This window comes from Maylandia zebra, linkage group LG17, assembly GCF_041146795.1.
Source record: "Maylandia zebra isolate NMK-2024a linkage group LG17, Mzebra_GT3a, whole genome shotgun sequence".
In the NCBI taxonomy this organism is placed as follows: Eukaryota; Metazoa; Chordata; class Actinopteri; order Cichliformes; family Cichlidae; genus Maylandia; species Maylandia zebra.
In genome coordinates, this window is record NC_135183.1 from 39,916,601 (window position 1) to 39,934,255 (window position 17,655).

Sequence of the window (17,655 nt, forward strand, 5' to 3'; positions counted from 1 at the left end):
CCGGTGTTCTCACAGCTCTAGTGACCTTGCCCCCGGCTAACTATCGAGCTAGTGGGTAACAGACGTCTCCGAAAACGTCGGAGCGCTTTTGAAAATATGCGGTGTCTTGATAAACTGAGCAGATATTTGAGGTTTACACAGCTACATTCTCGCCTGAAAATATGTTAAACGTTTATTTTGTGACCCAGAAAGAATAATAAGAGTAACATTAAAACTAACTAGCTGCCGCCATTGTTGGAAACTGAGCTGGGCCGCGCTATGAATTCTGGGACACAGCTTCTTCTTCTTCGGGGTTTAACGGCAGCTGGCATCCTTGTACATGCAGTGCTGCCATCTTCTGTTTCAGTCCGTTATTACACTCTTAAATCCTGCTACTTATTTCTGCGTCTTTTGGATCTTACAAAGCTTCAAACGACGCGTCGACTATTAAATTAGTCGTCGACGATTTTGATAGTCGACGTAATCGTGACTAGTCGACTAATCGTGGCAGCCCTACCCATCACCTTCATTTAAGTTGAATGAAATCTTTTATCCAAATGTCATATAAACTTCTCAGGTATTACCACCTTTATAGATATTTGCCTACTCTCCACTGATAATTTTAAATATTTTATTATGGATTCCTGGGAGGAAATGACAACGTGAAGATGGGACATCACCAAACAAATGTGGGCATTGCCAAGCAGCAGCTTTCTTCCTTTCGTTATGCTTTAACATTTATTTCAGCTGTTTTCAGTTGCTGTTTCTGAGTATTTTGCCATTAAATAAAATGAATCATCTATTGGCCCGACAAGTTTACTGACTTGTTTATTTTTAAAAACTCCAGACTGGCATCACCAGTACCAGCAGTAACAGCTCTACACAGTGAGGGAAATCATTATTTGATCCACTGTTGAATTTGTAAGTCTGCTCACTTCTATGGTCATTTCAATTTAATGGAAAGAGACATAAAATCAATGCAAATGTCAACATTTTACTTAATCTACAAAGACATACAAAATAATTATTGCACAGCAGTTTGTTTATAACTGTCTAATTACATTTGGACCATTTAAAAAGGCATTACAGGGATTACATATTATAGAGACGTCAGTCCTGAGCGATTCCTCTAACCTGAATGAGTACAAATCAAATCAAAATGTATTTATAGAGCACATATTAAAACAACAGTGTTGACCATAGTGCTTCACAGTCAGTAAAAGCATGAGACAATTAAAACAAACAATAAAACAGGACAACAAACAATAGGTAACAACACAACAAGCTAGAACAGCCAACTAGTTAGAATCAAAGGCCAAAGTAAAAAAGATAAGTTTTAAGACGTGATTTAAACGACTGGATCAGCTCGGCAGTACGAAAATGAACAGGGAGGTTATTCCAGAGTCTGGGTGCCACGGATGCAAAGGCCCGGTCACCGCTCGACTTCATTCGAGACCTAGGTTGTGCTAGGAGCCTGTGATTGGACGATCTAAGTGCTCTGTTGGGATTGTATAAGTGGAGGAGTTCAGAAAGACAGCTGGGCGCCAAATTATTCAGAATTTTAAAAGTGAACAAAAGAATTTTAAAATCTTTGCGATATTTGACAGGGAGCCAATGTAGTTTGGCTAAAGTTGAAGTTATGCGTTCATAGATTCTCGTACCTGTTAAAAGACGCGCAGCTGCATTTTGAATTAACTGAAGAATGGCAGAAGACAGTAGTCCAGTCTGGATGTGATGAATGCGTGGACAAGCTTTTCAAGGTCCTTTAAAGGAAGGAACGGCTTTGCTTTGGATATCTGACGCAACTGGTAAAAGCTGTTTTTTTACCACTGTGGAGACGTGTTTCTGAAGTTTAAAAGAGCCATCCAGGAACACTCACAGGTTCCTTACAGTGAGCGAGAGATGGCTAGTGAGAGGGCCTAGGGCATCAGCTAACCGAGTGTGACTACCAAAGACTATGATTTCGGTCTTATTCTCGTTCAGTGTAAGAAAATTATGTGATAACCAAATTTTAACTTCATGCAAACAGTTGAACAGAGGTTGCAAAGAAGCAGACACATCTGATTTCAGAGGTGAATAAATCTGGATATCATCACATACAGTGGGGCAAAAAAGTATTTAGTCAGCCACCGATTGTGCAAGTTCCCCCACTTAAAATGATGACAGAGGTCAGTAATTTGCACCAGAGGTACACTTCAACTGTGAGAGACAGAATGTGAAAAAAAAATCCATGAATTCACATGGTAGGATTTGTAAAGAATTTATTCGTAAATTAGGGTGGAAAATAAGTATTTGGTCACCTCAAACAAGGAAAATCTCTGGCTCTCACAGACCTGTAACGTCTTCTGTAAGAAGCTTTTCTGTCCCCCACTCGTTACCTGTATGAATGGCACCTGTTTGAACTCATCATCTGTATAAAAGACACCTGTCCACAGCCTCAAACAGTCAGACTCCAAACTCCGCCATGGCCAAGACCAAAGAGCTTTCGAAGGACACCAGGAAAAGTATTGTAGACCTGCACCAGACTGGGAAGAGTGAATCTACAATAGGCAAGCAGCTTGGTGTGAAAAAATCAACTGTGGGAGCAATCATCAGAAAATGGAAGACATACAAGACCACTGATAATCTCCCACGATCTGGGGCTCCACGCAAGATCTCATCCCGTGGGGTCAAAATGATCATGAGAACGGTGAGCAAAGATCCCAGAACCACACGGGGGGACCTGGTGAATGACCTGCAGAGAGCTGGGACCAAAGTAACAAAGGTCACCATCAGTAACACACTACAACGGCAGGGAATCAAATCCCGCAGTGCCAGACGTGTTCCGCTGCTGAAGCCAGTGCATGTCCAGGCCCGTCTGAAGTTTGCCAGAGAGCACATGGATGATACAGCAGAGGATTGGGAGAATGTCATGTGGTCAGATGAAACCAAAGTAGAACTTTTTGGTATAAACTCAACTCGTCGTGTTTGGAGGAAGAAGAATACTGAGTTGCATCCCAAGAACACCATACCTACTGTGAAGCATGGGGGTGGAAACATCATGCTATGGGGCTGTTTTTCTGCCAAGGGGACAGGACGACTGATCCGTGTTGAGGACAGAATGAATGGGGCCATGTATCGTGAGATTTTGAGCCAAAACCTCCTTCCATCAGTGAGAACTTTGAAGATGAAACGAGGCTGGGTCTTCCAACATGACAATGATCCAAAACACACCGCCCGGGCAACAAAGGAGTGGCTCCGTAAGAAGCATTTGAAAGTCCTGGAGTGGCCTAGCCAGTCTCCAGACCTCAACCCCATAGAAAATCTGTGGCGGGAGTTGAAAGTCCGTGTTGCTCGGCGACAGCCCCAAAACATCACTGCTCTCGAGAAGATCTGCATGGAGGAATGGGCCAAAATACCAGCTACTGTGTGTGCAAACCTGGTAAAGACCTATAGTAAACGTTTGACCTCTGTTATTGCCAACAAAGGTTATGTTACAAAGTATTGAGTTGTATTTTTGTTATTGACCAAATACTTATTTTCCACCCTGATTTACCAATAAATTCTTTACAAATCCTACCATGTGGATTCATGGATTTTTTTTTTCACATTCTGTCTCTCACAGTTGAAGTGTACCTCTGGTGCAAATTACTGACCTCTGTCATCATTTTAAGTGGGGGAACTTGCACAATCGGTGGCTGACTAAATACTTTTTTGCCCCACTGTAACAGTGAAGGGAGATGTTGTAATTTCTAAAAATTAATGCCAACGGCAACATGTACAAAGAGAAGAGAGCAGGACCGAGCACGGACCCTTGAGGCACACCACAGTAAATAGGGGCAGAAGCCGAGGAGTGTTGCCCCATAGCAACAGAGAACGACCTCTCTGAGAGGTAGGATTTAAACCAAGATAAAACCGTACCTTTGAGACCAACAACATGTTCCAGTCTTGATAGAAGAATGTTGTGGTTAACCGTGTCAAAGCAGCAGTCAAGTCAAGTAAAACTAAAACCACAGTCAACAGTTAAAAGAAGATCATTAACAACTCTAAGTAAGGCTGTCTCTGTGCTGGGGCGAGGTTTCAAACCAGACAAACTTTTCATTAATACCATTTGCATCTAAAAAGGCCTGAAGTTGTTTTAGAACTACCGTTTCCAATATTTTGGAAATAAAAGGGAGTTTGGAGATCGGCCTGTAGTTAGTGAGACCATTACGGTCAAGATTTTTCTTTTTCATAATAGGTTGCACAACAGCATGCTTAAAGACAGACGGTACACAACCTGATGACAATGATGCATTCAGCAGAGATAAGATACAAGGACCAATAGCATGTAAAGCTTCCTTAAAGAAACGAGAAGGAAGAATATCATGCGGGGAACCAGAGATTTTGAGATGATCAATTATATCTTTTAAAACAGAATAAGACACTGGCGCAAACTGCGGAAAGAAAGTCAAGCATTCAGAAGCTGGAACTGGGTCTAAAACTGATGATGGATGAGATGGATGAGAAGCCCTTAGAGCTGAGATTTGTTCAGAGAAATACTTTAAGAATTTATCACAAAGAGCAGGGGAAGCATCCCTATAAGTGGTAGTGCTAGGGTTTATCACAGAGTTAAAAGTATTAAAAAGAGCTCGGGGGTTGTGCCTATTAGTCATAATAATGATAGACAAAAAGGCAGATTTGGCAGCTTTAACAGACTTTTGATACTTAGATAGACAATTATGGAGGATGTCCAGAGAGACGTGGAGTTTGTCTTTCCTCCATTTTCTTTCAGCACAACGACATTCACGCCTAAGGGCGCGAGTAGTATCATTTAGCCAGGGTTGTTTAATCCTCAGAGGTGCCACAGAGTTAAGAATGTCAGCGCATGCAGTATAAAAGAGGTTAGCAAGCTCATCCGCTGATAAAACCCCATTACACTTAGCATCAGAGAGGGGACAGTCAAGGAAAGCATCAATGAAGTGGGCGATTGACTGGGAGTTAATTGTGCACGTTTGCCGCACAGGACCATCACAGTTCAAACCCACATCGCTCGCTACAGTATCAAACAAAACCGGGAAGTGATCAGAAATCCCAGAGTCCTTTATGTCCGTGATGCAAATATCCAGACCATAAGACCAAATCAAGTTTATGACCTTTAGTGTGAGTTGGTTCACTTACCCACTGGGTGAGATTGAGGGTGCTAATAAGAGCGAGGAAATCCTTAGCTAGCGAACTGTCCTCACAGCAAACATGAATGTTGAAGTCACCAACAATTAGTATACGGTCATAACGTAGCAGAAGGCTCCCCAGCAGATCAGCAAATTCTGGAAGAAAATCCTTGATAAGTTTCGGGGGCGATACACCACAGCGCAGAGGATGGAGGGGACGCAGTTCACTTCCAATAACTGCACCTCGAAACTGGGGTACAGAACAGGTGGCAGCTGCCAACATCGAAGTTTGTCTTTAAAAACTGAAGCTAGCCCTCCACCTCTTCCAGTGGTCTGGGGTGAGCTAATAAAAGCGTGGTCAGGTGGGAGCAGCTCCGAGAAGGGAAAAAGTTCGCCGGGGCGAAGCCAAGTTTCCGCCAGTCCCGATGATAGAATAAGATCATTTAAAATAAAAGTCGTATTCGCCAGTGACCTTGTATTTAGCAAGGCCATACGGAGAGTGGTCACACTGTTACTGGTAGGAGAACGGCGCAGCAGGCGAAGGTTGAGATTCGCACCTCCTCTGGAGGACCGCACCCAGCACCGAGCGGGTGGAAGATCAGCTGGGAGGTCCAGGTAACCATAAGGTCCAACAGGGCGAATCCAGCGATGACAGAACAGTCTGAAGTTAGCATGGTCCCGGAGGGCAGGAATAGATGACAAGATGTTTATAGAATAGCGATCATTTGTCCCAACATAGGACTTTAAAAAGGCCTTGATACGAACACGTTCACCCCGTCTCCGTGAACGTTTCCTTTGAGAGAAGGTAGATGGTAAGTGGCGGAGATAATCAGGAAAGTCCTTCGAAAGCGGAGGAGGATTCTCAGGTCTCCATTTAAAATCTTGTGTCTGGTAGTCCAAAGGCCGGAGATTCAAGAGTTTGGCGATCATAGGCAAGTAACGTAGCGACATCAGGGCAGCACATAGACAGAAGGACGACAAACAACAGCGGAGGAGACGGCTTGCCGTGAACACTGGCGCCATCTTGGAACTTTACACAAATATACTATAAATAAGTCTGCACGTTAATAAGCCAACACTCTTATTTTGGTAAGCAGTAATAGTAACTGCATTTGTGGCAGTGCCCAAATATATATGGATCTAAATGCATATTACACATTAGAGGAAAACAGCAACATTTGCATTCCTATTTCCTGTTGCTGAACTGAGTGATGATTACATTACTTGAAGTTTCACATACATATTGAATCATTTCCTACTGGTGAATCACTGCGGCACTGGATCTCCATGGCCCGTTTTATCTCGAGAGCTTGTCGTTGTATTCACATCACTGATTAAATAAGGACTTCATAATGAAGATAAACAGTATGTGAACTGCAAAACCATTTATCCAACACATCAGACTGTGTAATGCATACCTCAATCTTCATTGCGGCAATCTCAATGAGAAAGCCCGTCAGTCTGCAGGGGATAGGGGCCTTGGGGAACTCATACAACTCATTATTTAGCTCGGAAATGGAATTCCCAATCAGCGGTCTCCGAAGCCCCTGCTCCACAGTTTCCCGTTCTGTGCAGTCTGATAATGAACTATGGGCTAGGAGCAATCTTTCTCACATGAATAAGAAAATACACCGACACTTCCTACTTTAGACTTATAAGCCAACATGAATTACAGATACGACTTCAAAGAGAACTATCAGCATACTTGAGTTTATCCATCCATTCTCTTCTGCTTATCCTTGTCAGAGTCGCGGGGGGGGTGGAGCCTATCCCAGCTGTCTTAGGGCAAGAGGCAGGTACACCCTGGACAGGTCGCCAGTCTGTCGCGGGGCTAAGACATAGACACAGACAACCATTCGCACTCACACTGCTAAGGCCATGCCTTATTATTTATTTATTTCATATACATCTACACTATCGTTCTAATGTTTTAGAACACCCCGTTTTTCTACTGTAATTGTTGCAGTTTAATGTCTCACTGCACTCTGAAATGAAAGCATGGTACAAATAAGCAACTGGAGTTAAAAAAGTAAAACATGGCATTAGTTTATGGACCAAAATATATTCCAAATGTCTGACTCATCAGAGTGGCCACCTTTGGCAGATATAACAGCTGGTTCTTCCCATAAGTGTGTGGCACATGTAGGCTGTTTCCCTTTCACTCTTCTGTCCAGTTTACCATCTTGATCTTTTTATTAGAAAATATTAACACCCTTTAAAAATATATTTACAGATCAAAAGCAGGGACTGTTTAGCTCTTGAAACATTTAAAACAGTAACAGAGATGACCCTGTCCTATAACAAGTTGTGCCATGTGTGGAAAATATTCTTATTGTTACAGCATAATATCATGAGCTTCACCAATATATTATATAGCAACTTTTCTTTTAAATGTAGTGACAAAATCATGGCAAATTGGAATTTTTAAAAATGATATTACAATCTGAAACGGAACAGTAGGAATGACTAGGGCTGGGCCATATTATACCGTTCACGGTAATACCGGTATAATGTTAGGCAACGATAGGAAAATGAAATATCGCGATAGAATGGGAGTAAAACGCGCATGCGCAGTGCCTTTGTTTTCATACGCACATGGCCGATTGTTGAGTGAAACAGATGAACCAGAATTGGTTTGTAAAAATGGTGCAACTTCCGTGATGTGGAACTGGTTTGGTGTTTGTCCGTCAGATACACAACAAAGCACATTTTTTTGCAGAACATGCAAGCGGCCGTTGTTATTGTCGTATTTGTCGGACTAAGATGCTCTTAAATCTGGGAGTAATCTGGGTCCTAAACTCCGTATGCTTCAGGTCAAACAACACTGCAGCATCACTTAGAGTTAAAAACTGTCTAAATTCTTTCATCTTTAATAAAACGATCAGCATTGCTGCTTTACCAGGTGTAACTATAAAGTTTAACTTCCAGGCATCCATGAAAACAAAAGTTATTACATTTAACGGAGTTAGAAGTTAGCAGGAAGCTAGCGGAAGTTAGCTCGCTAGTTTCGCTAGTTACCTAAGCATGATATAGCATGTTCTGACGGAGAGATTTCTGAAAAAAATCAAACGTACAGCTCTGCTATCACTTCCAACATAAATGAAGACAGAAAACTAAACAGCAGTGACGTTTGTAGGGTTACTGAAGTTGGGCTAGCTGGTATATAATGATGTGCTACGTGATCGCTAGCGACACAGCTATGTTAGCATAACATAAACAGTGAAGCTGGAGGACGAACACTAACACTTTTCCACTTATAAAAGTTAACGTGAAGGTTCCTCATGGTTAGAGACAAATGCAATCGCATGGCAGGATGCTGTAAACGGACCAAACTTCAGTCAGGAGAACAACTGAGATAATCCATCCACAATACGAGGTTAGTCATTAATATACTGCAACAACATGGGAATAGAGCAGCTGCCAGAGAATTCAACATTAATGAATCAATGGTACAGAAGTGGAGGAAGCAAGAAGAATGAGTTTAATAAAGTTTGATTTATCTGACTGCTTTGTTTCGCTTAATGTGCCTTATAATCCCGTGCACCTTATGGTCCGAAAAATACGTACTGCACACTGCAGTTTAATGTTGCAAAGCACCTCTTTTTAACTTCAGTGGATATTATACATGGTTATGCTCAGGATATGTCAGCCCATTTCTACTGGAAATGCCTTTTGGTTAAACTTTCAGCAAGGAATTTGCATTTGCACTGTTACATTTTTATAAAGCTTTAATGTACATAAAAACCAGCTTCTTGTTTAAGTGAAAATAAATGGAAGGTTGTCTTTTTGCGCTAGTAATGTTGTGGAGTTGTATTTTGTCTCGCATCAATTATATCATCGGTTATATCGTTATCGCAAATTTTCAAATATATATCGTGATAAATATTTTTGGCCATATCGCCCTGCTCTAGGAATGACCCATATTTGGACCAGTCGTAGCTTGAAATGCTTGAAATGAAAATATCAGTTTTCCTGTCAGCTTCCAAAACCCATTTTGAGCTCGTTTCTCTACCATATTGATTTATGGATTGCAGAGCTAAGTCCAGGGCCTCAACATGCACACATGTTCCAACTTCAAACCTCAACCCGTTTATTTTAAGTCATTCGTGTGGACTCAGGATCTGAATTTTACAGCATCAACACAAACGAATCAATTGATGTCTAGACATGCGGTGAGATCAGTTTGTCTCAGAATTGGTCATTAGCGAGAAAGTGCATTAATATTCTGCGATAATAATAATGCTGTTCATTTGTGATATACATCTACTGAGGAAGAGAACTACTGTGCACTGCAGTACAATAACACTAACCTTTGCTAATGTGAAGATAAGGACTGTGCTTTGGTAAACTAAGAGTTTATCTACGCTGCATTCTTGCAGAACAGACAAACTAAGCATGCCTATCTATACGCAGGCTCTCACCACAATCCTCAGAGCATGGATATTCTTTAAATTATTCAGAGAATACTTACTGGTTTACTGATAGAATAGCTTTAATTGAACAGAAAATGTCTTCTCTAATGTCCGACCTCAGGGTTCCTTTGGCCTTCAAAATGTCCACAAAGAACTGCAAAGAAACAGAGCAGAGAGAGACAAAGGGACATTATCTTCCAGCATTTGTGTTACTCGGTTGTCTCCGATTGGATTTTTTTTGATAAGCAGGTGCTTTTATTGCTGACAACCCTAAAAGTAAAGCTACACAGAAAAACAGGACATTTAACAGCAGCAGGTACTATAAGGCTGGGGTGTTGCTGCCCTACAGCCACTTTCTGACTGCTATGATTATTTTGGAAGAGCCAATTTGAAGCACAAATGCAGAGGGACACTGTCGTACCACAGCACTGACAATAAAGCGACAGCTGTGCTGGTCTCAAGTCATTTGAAGTGAAAATGGGATTAGCAAATTGAATGTGCATTAGGCCTAAAATGACTCCTAATTGGAGTGAACGGATGGGGGGGTGAATAATTGTGTAGAAACTGGGCAGCAGCAGTGAGCAGAAAAAGTCTGTTCTCTCTTTGAGGCAAATATGATTCCACCTCGGGTCTGGTACAACCTCCACAGACGAGCCGATCAGATCTTTATAGATGGGTTCTCAAGCTATGAAAGTGTTCTTGTTTCCTTGAATTATGACAAGTTACTAAGAGAGCAACTTTCAAAGGCGCGATGGAGCAGAGGTGACTGATCAAACCCGTATGCATCCTGGATGATCTTCACCACCCACTGCACCACTAACACACGGGCAGAGGCCCACGTTCCCCAAGACACTGATTCAGCTCCACTCCAACAATGACAATTATAGGAAATATTTTTATACTGAATCCATAAACATTTTATTATACATTACTTCAACTGCCCTAACTAAAGAATTTTCTAAATAAGTATAAATTCAGATGGGGTCAAGAGAGGTTATACTTTCATGCAAAATACATTTATATCGATACAGTTTATGTTACATTACAATTCGACGTGTGAAGGCATAATGTTGGACAACAATAAGAAAATGAAATATGGCGATAGAATATGGGTAAAATGCGCATGTGCAGTGCCTTTGTTTTCATACGCACATGGCGGAAAAAGCATGGCGGCGACGCAGAATGAGAAGAGCGAAAGCGGATCGTTGAATGAAACAGATGAATCTGAACTGGTTTGTAAAAATGCTGCAGCTTCACTGGTGTGGAACTGGTTTAGCTTTCGTCCGTCAGATACACAACAAAGCACTATTTTTGGTAGCGCATGCTAGCGGGCCGTCGTTATTACCGTGTTGTTTGGAAAATACGGCGCACTTAAAATCAATCCTTTGATTTTCCTGAAAGTCGACAGAGCCCCTTATAATCCCGTGTGCCTTATGTATGAACTCTGGTTGTGTTTACTGACCTGGAAATGATTTTATGTGCACGGCGCTCAAAAATCTGTCAAATGTTTCAGTACGACTTTGCTGAGCTACGAAGCCGCACCGCTTGATGGATTGTCGGAGCATTACGGCTATCGTAGGCGGAGCCTCGCGGAGTGATACGTACTGTGCTTCAGCATAATGTTACCGTATTGTGTGTGTATAACGTCTTAAGTTTTGTGGATATTATACATGGTTATGCTGAGGATAGGTCGGCCCATTTCTACTGGAAATGCCTTTTGGTTAAACTTTCAGCAAGGAATTTGCATTTGCACTGTTACATTTTTTATAAAGCTTTAATGTACATAAAAACCAGCTTCTTGTTTAAGTGAAAATAAATGGAAGGTTGTCTTTTTGCGCCAGTAATTTTATGGAGTTGTATTTTGTCTCGCATCAATTATATCGTCAGTTATATCGTTATCGCAAATTTTCAAATATATATCGTGATAAATATTTTTGGCCATATCGCCCTGCTCTACTCTCCATACCAACACCAGCTAGATGTTTAAATCTTAATATAAATGAGTAACAGTAGGTGGACATTAGGTAAAGCTGCACTTTTTGCAGTGATCTCGTATAGAAAACTATTCCGCGCGTATATACAACAGGTCTGCGGCTCCGAACCGTAGTAAAGGGACCTCTGGCTAATACGTCGGGTTCGTGTCGGGCTCGTAGCCGAAAACTAGCTTTACTTTGTTGTCTGGGTCAACTTTGCTAGCGAGAGACAGAGAGAGGCATTGAAAGGCTGCTCCAACGGGACTTATTGTTTCAGAGGAAAACATGAACACAGCGTACAGTCGAGTCTTAACAGCTTACTTACAGCTGGGCTCGTCAGGCTCTGTTTGGCTGCAGTGGTTATTATTATATTTACATACGTGAAACCAATAAGATCTGTACATTTTCACCAGACCTGATGTGTGTGCAGAATTTCATGGGTTTTTGACCACGTTTAGGCAATTAATTTGCCAAAATAATAAATGGAGCAGATAAAGCTTCATTCATCATACAGTAAATAGAGACACAATAGGGCTACCCCACTTTTAGTGCTCGGACCCTAAATATAGCCAGGATAGCTAATGGAAAATGGTTTAAGCAAAATTCACATAGATTACCTCAGACGAGCCCTCAAGACAATTCTCGGCCTATAAAACCTTTACTGCATGTCATTCACATTTCCTGACTGCACTGTAACTATCCAATAAAGACAAAAGTCAAACAGTATGTGGGTAACCCTAGCATCAAAATCCCGACATTAGTACTAGCACTTAAGTATTCAGACACATAAATCATATTACATTATGAAATATGATGTCGTATGATTTTAAGACCATGAATAGGTCAAATATGCTGTAGTACATACGGTGGAGACCAGTTCCAGCTTTTGGCAGTAGCGTTGTTCTGTTTGCACCATTTCTTTGGCTATTCGACAGAATTTTCTTTGCCACAAGTCCCTCTGCTCCTGGACACTGCTGCACCCAAGAGGATCCAAAGGGCGAGGCAAGAAACTCATCCTCACTGTGACAAGGACAGAACAGAAACACAACCAAAGTGAATTATCTTCCACAGTAAAGGAAAGCAGACCACTAGAGATAAAAGATGTAACGCTTTCCTAAATGACTGAATATTTGTGGACAGATGAATTGAGTTTTGTTTGTTTTTTAAATAATTTGCTTGATATGGTGGAGCATGTGCTTCTGCCCTCTCAGAAAACGGTAACTTCCAAGCATAACACGCATCTGCAGAGTTCAGCTTTGGAAGAAAAAACATCTTTAAAATTAAGTGCAAAACAAGAATGATACATTATTACAATTCTTTGTTGTTTTGTCTGATAAATATCAAGCTCCAATATTGAACCATAAATGAAAGCAAAACACACTACATGGATAAAGTTACTAGGCCGCCAACACAGAACTCCTACAGGTGGTGCTTGGCCATTGAAGCCCATTCCATGAAGCTCCCACTGTGTTGAGAATAATCCCAGAGGCTGTTTGGGAGGCTGCGGTTATTGAATCAATAGAGGATTTATGACTTTTATGCACCATGTGCCTCAGCAGTCAGTAACCTGCCCTGAAACCTTACATGGTATACCATTTCAAAGCTGAGCTGCTACGGTTTCTAAACGCTTCCACTTTGCAGCATCGCCTGGTCATGGACTATCTCAGAGGGAAGAAATTTCACAAATTGACTGTTTGCAACAGTAGCATCTGCTGCAGCATCATTAAAGAGATTACTGTTCAGTAAGTCTTTAGAATAACCAGCAGACTGCAGAACTAGATGCATGCTTGACTTTCTACCTGAGACAGGTAGAAAATGGGACTGGAAACACCCGAATTCAATTCAATTTTAGCACCAAATCACAACAGTCACCTCAAGGCGAGTTCCATTCTACATCTTAAAGAAGTAACATTTCAACGTAAGCAAGTAAAAACTTCTCGTGTTGTCCAGTTATTACATGAATCCCAGAACACAAAGTTTTCTGTTGACTTTGATGTTACTGACATTTGTCGAAATGTTTCATTCAGTTTCAGACTAAATGCTCCAACATCTGTTTCCATTTGAGTCACTCAGTCTTTCAGATGTTTCTAGAACATTTCGTGAACGAGATGTACATCAGCTGTCGAGACCGTTTCTACCGGTTATGAGGACGAAAAAACTTGTCAAAACTTTTTTTCAGCGAATTTATTGTCGCAACAAAACGTCTTTGAATGAGAAGTTAATTACTTTACAGAGATTAATTTGTTTTTATGGTTTGTTTGACGGTAAAGCGACACTAGGCTTACCTTTCTGTAACGTCTCTATTTTCAATCAAGGCGCTCTTTTGGAGATTCTGCTTCCTCTTTCCGGTCTGTGTGGGCAATGACCTTTGTTCCACACGCTGATTGGCTGCTCCGCAAGCGAACTACAGGAAGCACCCCGTTCTCAGCGGAAGTAGTTTTAACGATTCCAAAGTTAAACCAACTGTTTACAGTATAAAACAGATGTTTAAATAAACAGAACAGGTCGTCAGCGCTGTACTAAATAAATATATTAACATATGTCAAGTTTAACACTTGGTTTAAATAAGATGGTGCTTGTCCTGAACATTGCAGCTAAGATCAGTTTACATCAGCAGTGTCAAACTGCTTTTATAAATACAGCCCACTGTGACCTTTAGTGGGCCGGGACCCTTTCTGTCGGTGTAGAGGAAGTTACATATTTAACTGATTTTCTACATGATGAACAAAAAGCTGCTGTGACAGAGAAATAAATCTGACTGCACAACTCTTTGGACTTCAATTGTGAGAAATAAATGTGTGAAGTTACACAGAAGGCTCCATCATTGCCCAGACTGTCCAGTTGTTTCTCAACTGTAGTTGTAAAAAACAAAAAAACAGATTTTTTTTTATGTCAGAAAGAGAAACAGAAAGTTTTCTGTCATTTCATTTTTTATTCCCAATTACTTTATGTAGCGTGAATGGTCATAAAAGAGGAGTAGGAAGCTGTAAAACTATATAAGTAGTTAATATAAGTCCAAAATGTCTGCTTATGCTTGTTTGTGGTGAGCAGCACAATCAGGCCTGTGAGACTCATTTACACACTGAGCCATGACTCTGTGCTACATGCACACATTTCTGCATCTCCAGTGTTGGGGAGTAACGGAATACATGTACCGCCGTTACATATTTAAAATACAAAATATGAGTAACTGTATTCTGTTACAGTTACCGTTTAAAAAGCTGGTATTTAGAATACAGTTACTTTGCTAAAATAAAGGGATTACACTACAGTCTTTTCCTGTTTCATATGTTAGGCTGTCCCCTCTCTATTTTTGGTAATTCCACGCCGGTGGAAACCCAAACAAAATACGCATTAAGAGGCTCTAATGCCTGTGTCTCAATCTCATAATGACGTGAAGAAATATTTTTTAAAATGATTTAATATGAAGGCAATAGGCAGAGTGTTACAGGCTTTCTATACGAGATCGGTGCAAAAAGTGCAGCCTTACCTAATGTCCACCTACTGTTACTCATTTATATTAAGATTTAAACATCTAGCTGGTGTTGGTGTGGAGAGTAACCTTCAGTAATGAATCACACAGCAATACTTCATTCATGTAGTTGTAAAAAGCATGATAAAATATTAAGTAATCCAAAGTATTCAGAATACGTTACTCTCATTGAGTAACGGAATACGTTACAAAATACATTTTGGGGCATGTAATCTGTAATCTGTAGTGGAATACATTTTAAAAGTAACCTTCCCAACACTGTGAATCTCTGCCATTCAAACACACTTTTGCAGTTTGTGTAATGTTTAATACTGAACTGTGAAATTATTCTTTTTTAGCGATTTTTTTATTCAGTGTTTTCATAACAAACGTATTTTTATGCATTTAGTGAGAACACACATGATGTTTAAGGTCCTGTACAGCTGTTTGTCCTGCACGGTGGAAAATAGCTAAAAACTCAAAACAGGTATGACTTTATCCAGCTCCTAATTTTATAAATTCAATATTCAGCTTTTCAGTGTCCGGCATCATTGAAGTCCAGCCAGATGCTGCTCATTTGAGCTTTGCATTTAAATCTGTCTCCACGTGTCTTTGTGTACCTGGCCTGTACCAATACACTTGCTGATCTCGGACGTCTGACCCCTTCCTTCTTTCACATACTGGTATGATCCCAGTCTGTCTTTGCATGTGATTGGCCGCATGGTGTGCACGTTAAAATAAAGTCCCACCTCTGGCTGCGGGCTGGCTCCCATATACCAACTAACAGCTGACATATGAAACGTGTCCCCTGGTTTAGATAAACTCTGCAGATTAGGGGTGTCAAACATAAGGCCCAAAGCACAGAATGAGCCAGTGTGGGGTTTTTGATTTTGAGCTGTTCAAATTCAAATTCAAATTTTATTTGTCACACACACACACAACCATACACAGTATGACATGGGGGTGAAATGCTTGTAGCTGTACAATGCCCGACCATTAAATGATAGAAGAAAAGTTTTACAATATTTACAATTTACTACAAAAATTTACAAATTAACTTAGGAATTTACAGTAAAGAATGTGCAAATAGCAGAAGAGATTATGAAGATAAGGATTATAAATTATAGGAATTATAGGATTATAGGAAATGTGTGGTGGTGCGTGTGGTGACGTGTGTGAGAGTCCAGTCTTATAGTGACGTGTTTGGGAGAGTCCAGTCCTACACCTGGTTCAGGCCCCGAATAGCCTGGGGGAAGAAGCTCCTCCTCATTCTCTCTGTTTTGGCCTTAAGGGAGCGGAAGCGCTTCCCAGACCTCAACAGTGAGAAGAGTCCATTGTTGGGATGGGAGAGATCCATCATAATCTTCCTAGCTTTGGACTTGCACCGCTTGGTGTAGATGGACAGCAGGTCAGGGTTAGGGGTTAGGTGTGCTTGTGCATGTTTGATAGCTTGTTCTTTAGTGAAAGACTCCATCTGCTTTGCCATCCATCCGTACACCAAAGCAGTTAAGTAATAGATAAAAGTTATAGTTTTTTTAATCTATCACAGAAGTTTCTGTTTTTATTATAGTGGGTTCACAGTTTAAACAGAACAAAATCCATGAATGAACAAAACCTTTGTTTCACCCCATTTAAGATCAAAGTGGGCTTTATGTGGCCCACAGTGTAAACTAACTGGGAACATTATTTTTAATGGAGGCTCAGCAGTTTGTACCACTGAAACTACCTCCCATCGAGTTTCCCTTCATGTTTTGGACACCATCACTCAACCTACACAAACATCTGTCTCATTGAAAAATATCAACAGACTTCTTCCCTGCATCACAACTACTGCATCCTTTATGTTTTGAATTTACTTTTAAAGTTTCCCTTTGTTCACAGGTTTTATTGAATCACATCACTTTTCACACACAGCTGGATATTACTACATACTTTTGTAGTAAAGAAAAGTTCTTCAGCTGTCACGTTATCTTCAAGTGTCACAGGACACTTCATGTGATGTTGAAATATTCACAAGTACAGCCTGAATCACATTTTCCACTATTCTCTATAAACAAGACAACAAGTGCTATAGGTTCTTACTATATTTAAAACAGAGATAAAGTGACAGTTATATGTACAATAAGTAAAGGATATTCAATCTCGAGCCATTGCAGGCTGCACGCCGTTTTTATACAGCCTTTTCTACAAAAAGCAAAGTACTTCACATGATGCAGTAAAATATTAAATGATATTAAGACAGTATAGTGTGTGTTTAATATTACAGTAAGAGTTTTGCAGCCGTCAGAGAAGAACTAACCCATGATGATTATCAGCCAAGCTGTGTCTGAGCTGGGCTGTTTTAGCCTGAGTCAGGATCCCCAGTCTCTCGTTTTGTGTTCCTTGTGTCTTTGGGATTTTGTATTATGATTGATGTTTCAGGTTCTCTTTGTTAATCTTAGTTTATTCCATAGGGTCCAGTTTTGTAGTTTAGGTTTCCTGTATTCTCTGTTTAGTTCACTGTGTATTTACTAGGTTCCCCTCGTGTAGCTGCCCTCTGTGTGTGTGTTTATATTGTGATGTTAGTTCTGGCGCCGTGTTCCCACTCGCTGTGTTTCCTCATCACGTCATATTCAGGTTTTTCCATGTTTCAGATTTTTTTGTTTCTTATCCCTAGTGTTTAACGTTTCTAGTTTTTCCAGTTTAGTTCA

The 17,655-nt window shown here is 40.7% G+C and overlaps 1 protein-coding gene across 1 annotated transcript in view; it reads right to left on the minus strand.

Moving 5' to 3' along the window:
* Positions 1–13,844, minus strand: part of arhgef39 (Rho guanine nucleotide exchange factor (GEF) 39) — a 71,068-nt gene extending 57,224 nt beyond the window's left edge. Inside the window, exons 1-3 of the mRNA XM_024805572.2 lie at positions 13,779–13,844; positions 12,359–12,513; positions 9,580–9,674 (exon numbers count right to left, since the gene is read on the minus strand). Of these exons, the coding sequence (XP_024661340.2) occupies positions 9,580–9,674; positions 12,359–12,508 (245 nt within the window). The 5' untranslated portion in view covers positions 12,509–12,513; positions 13,779–13,844. The remainder of the gene's footprint in view (positions 1–9,579; positions 9,675–12,358; positions 12,514–13,778) is intronic.
* Positions 13,845–17,655: the final 3,811 nt, after the last annotated feature.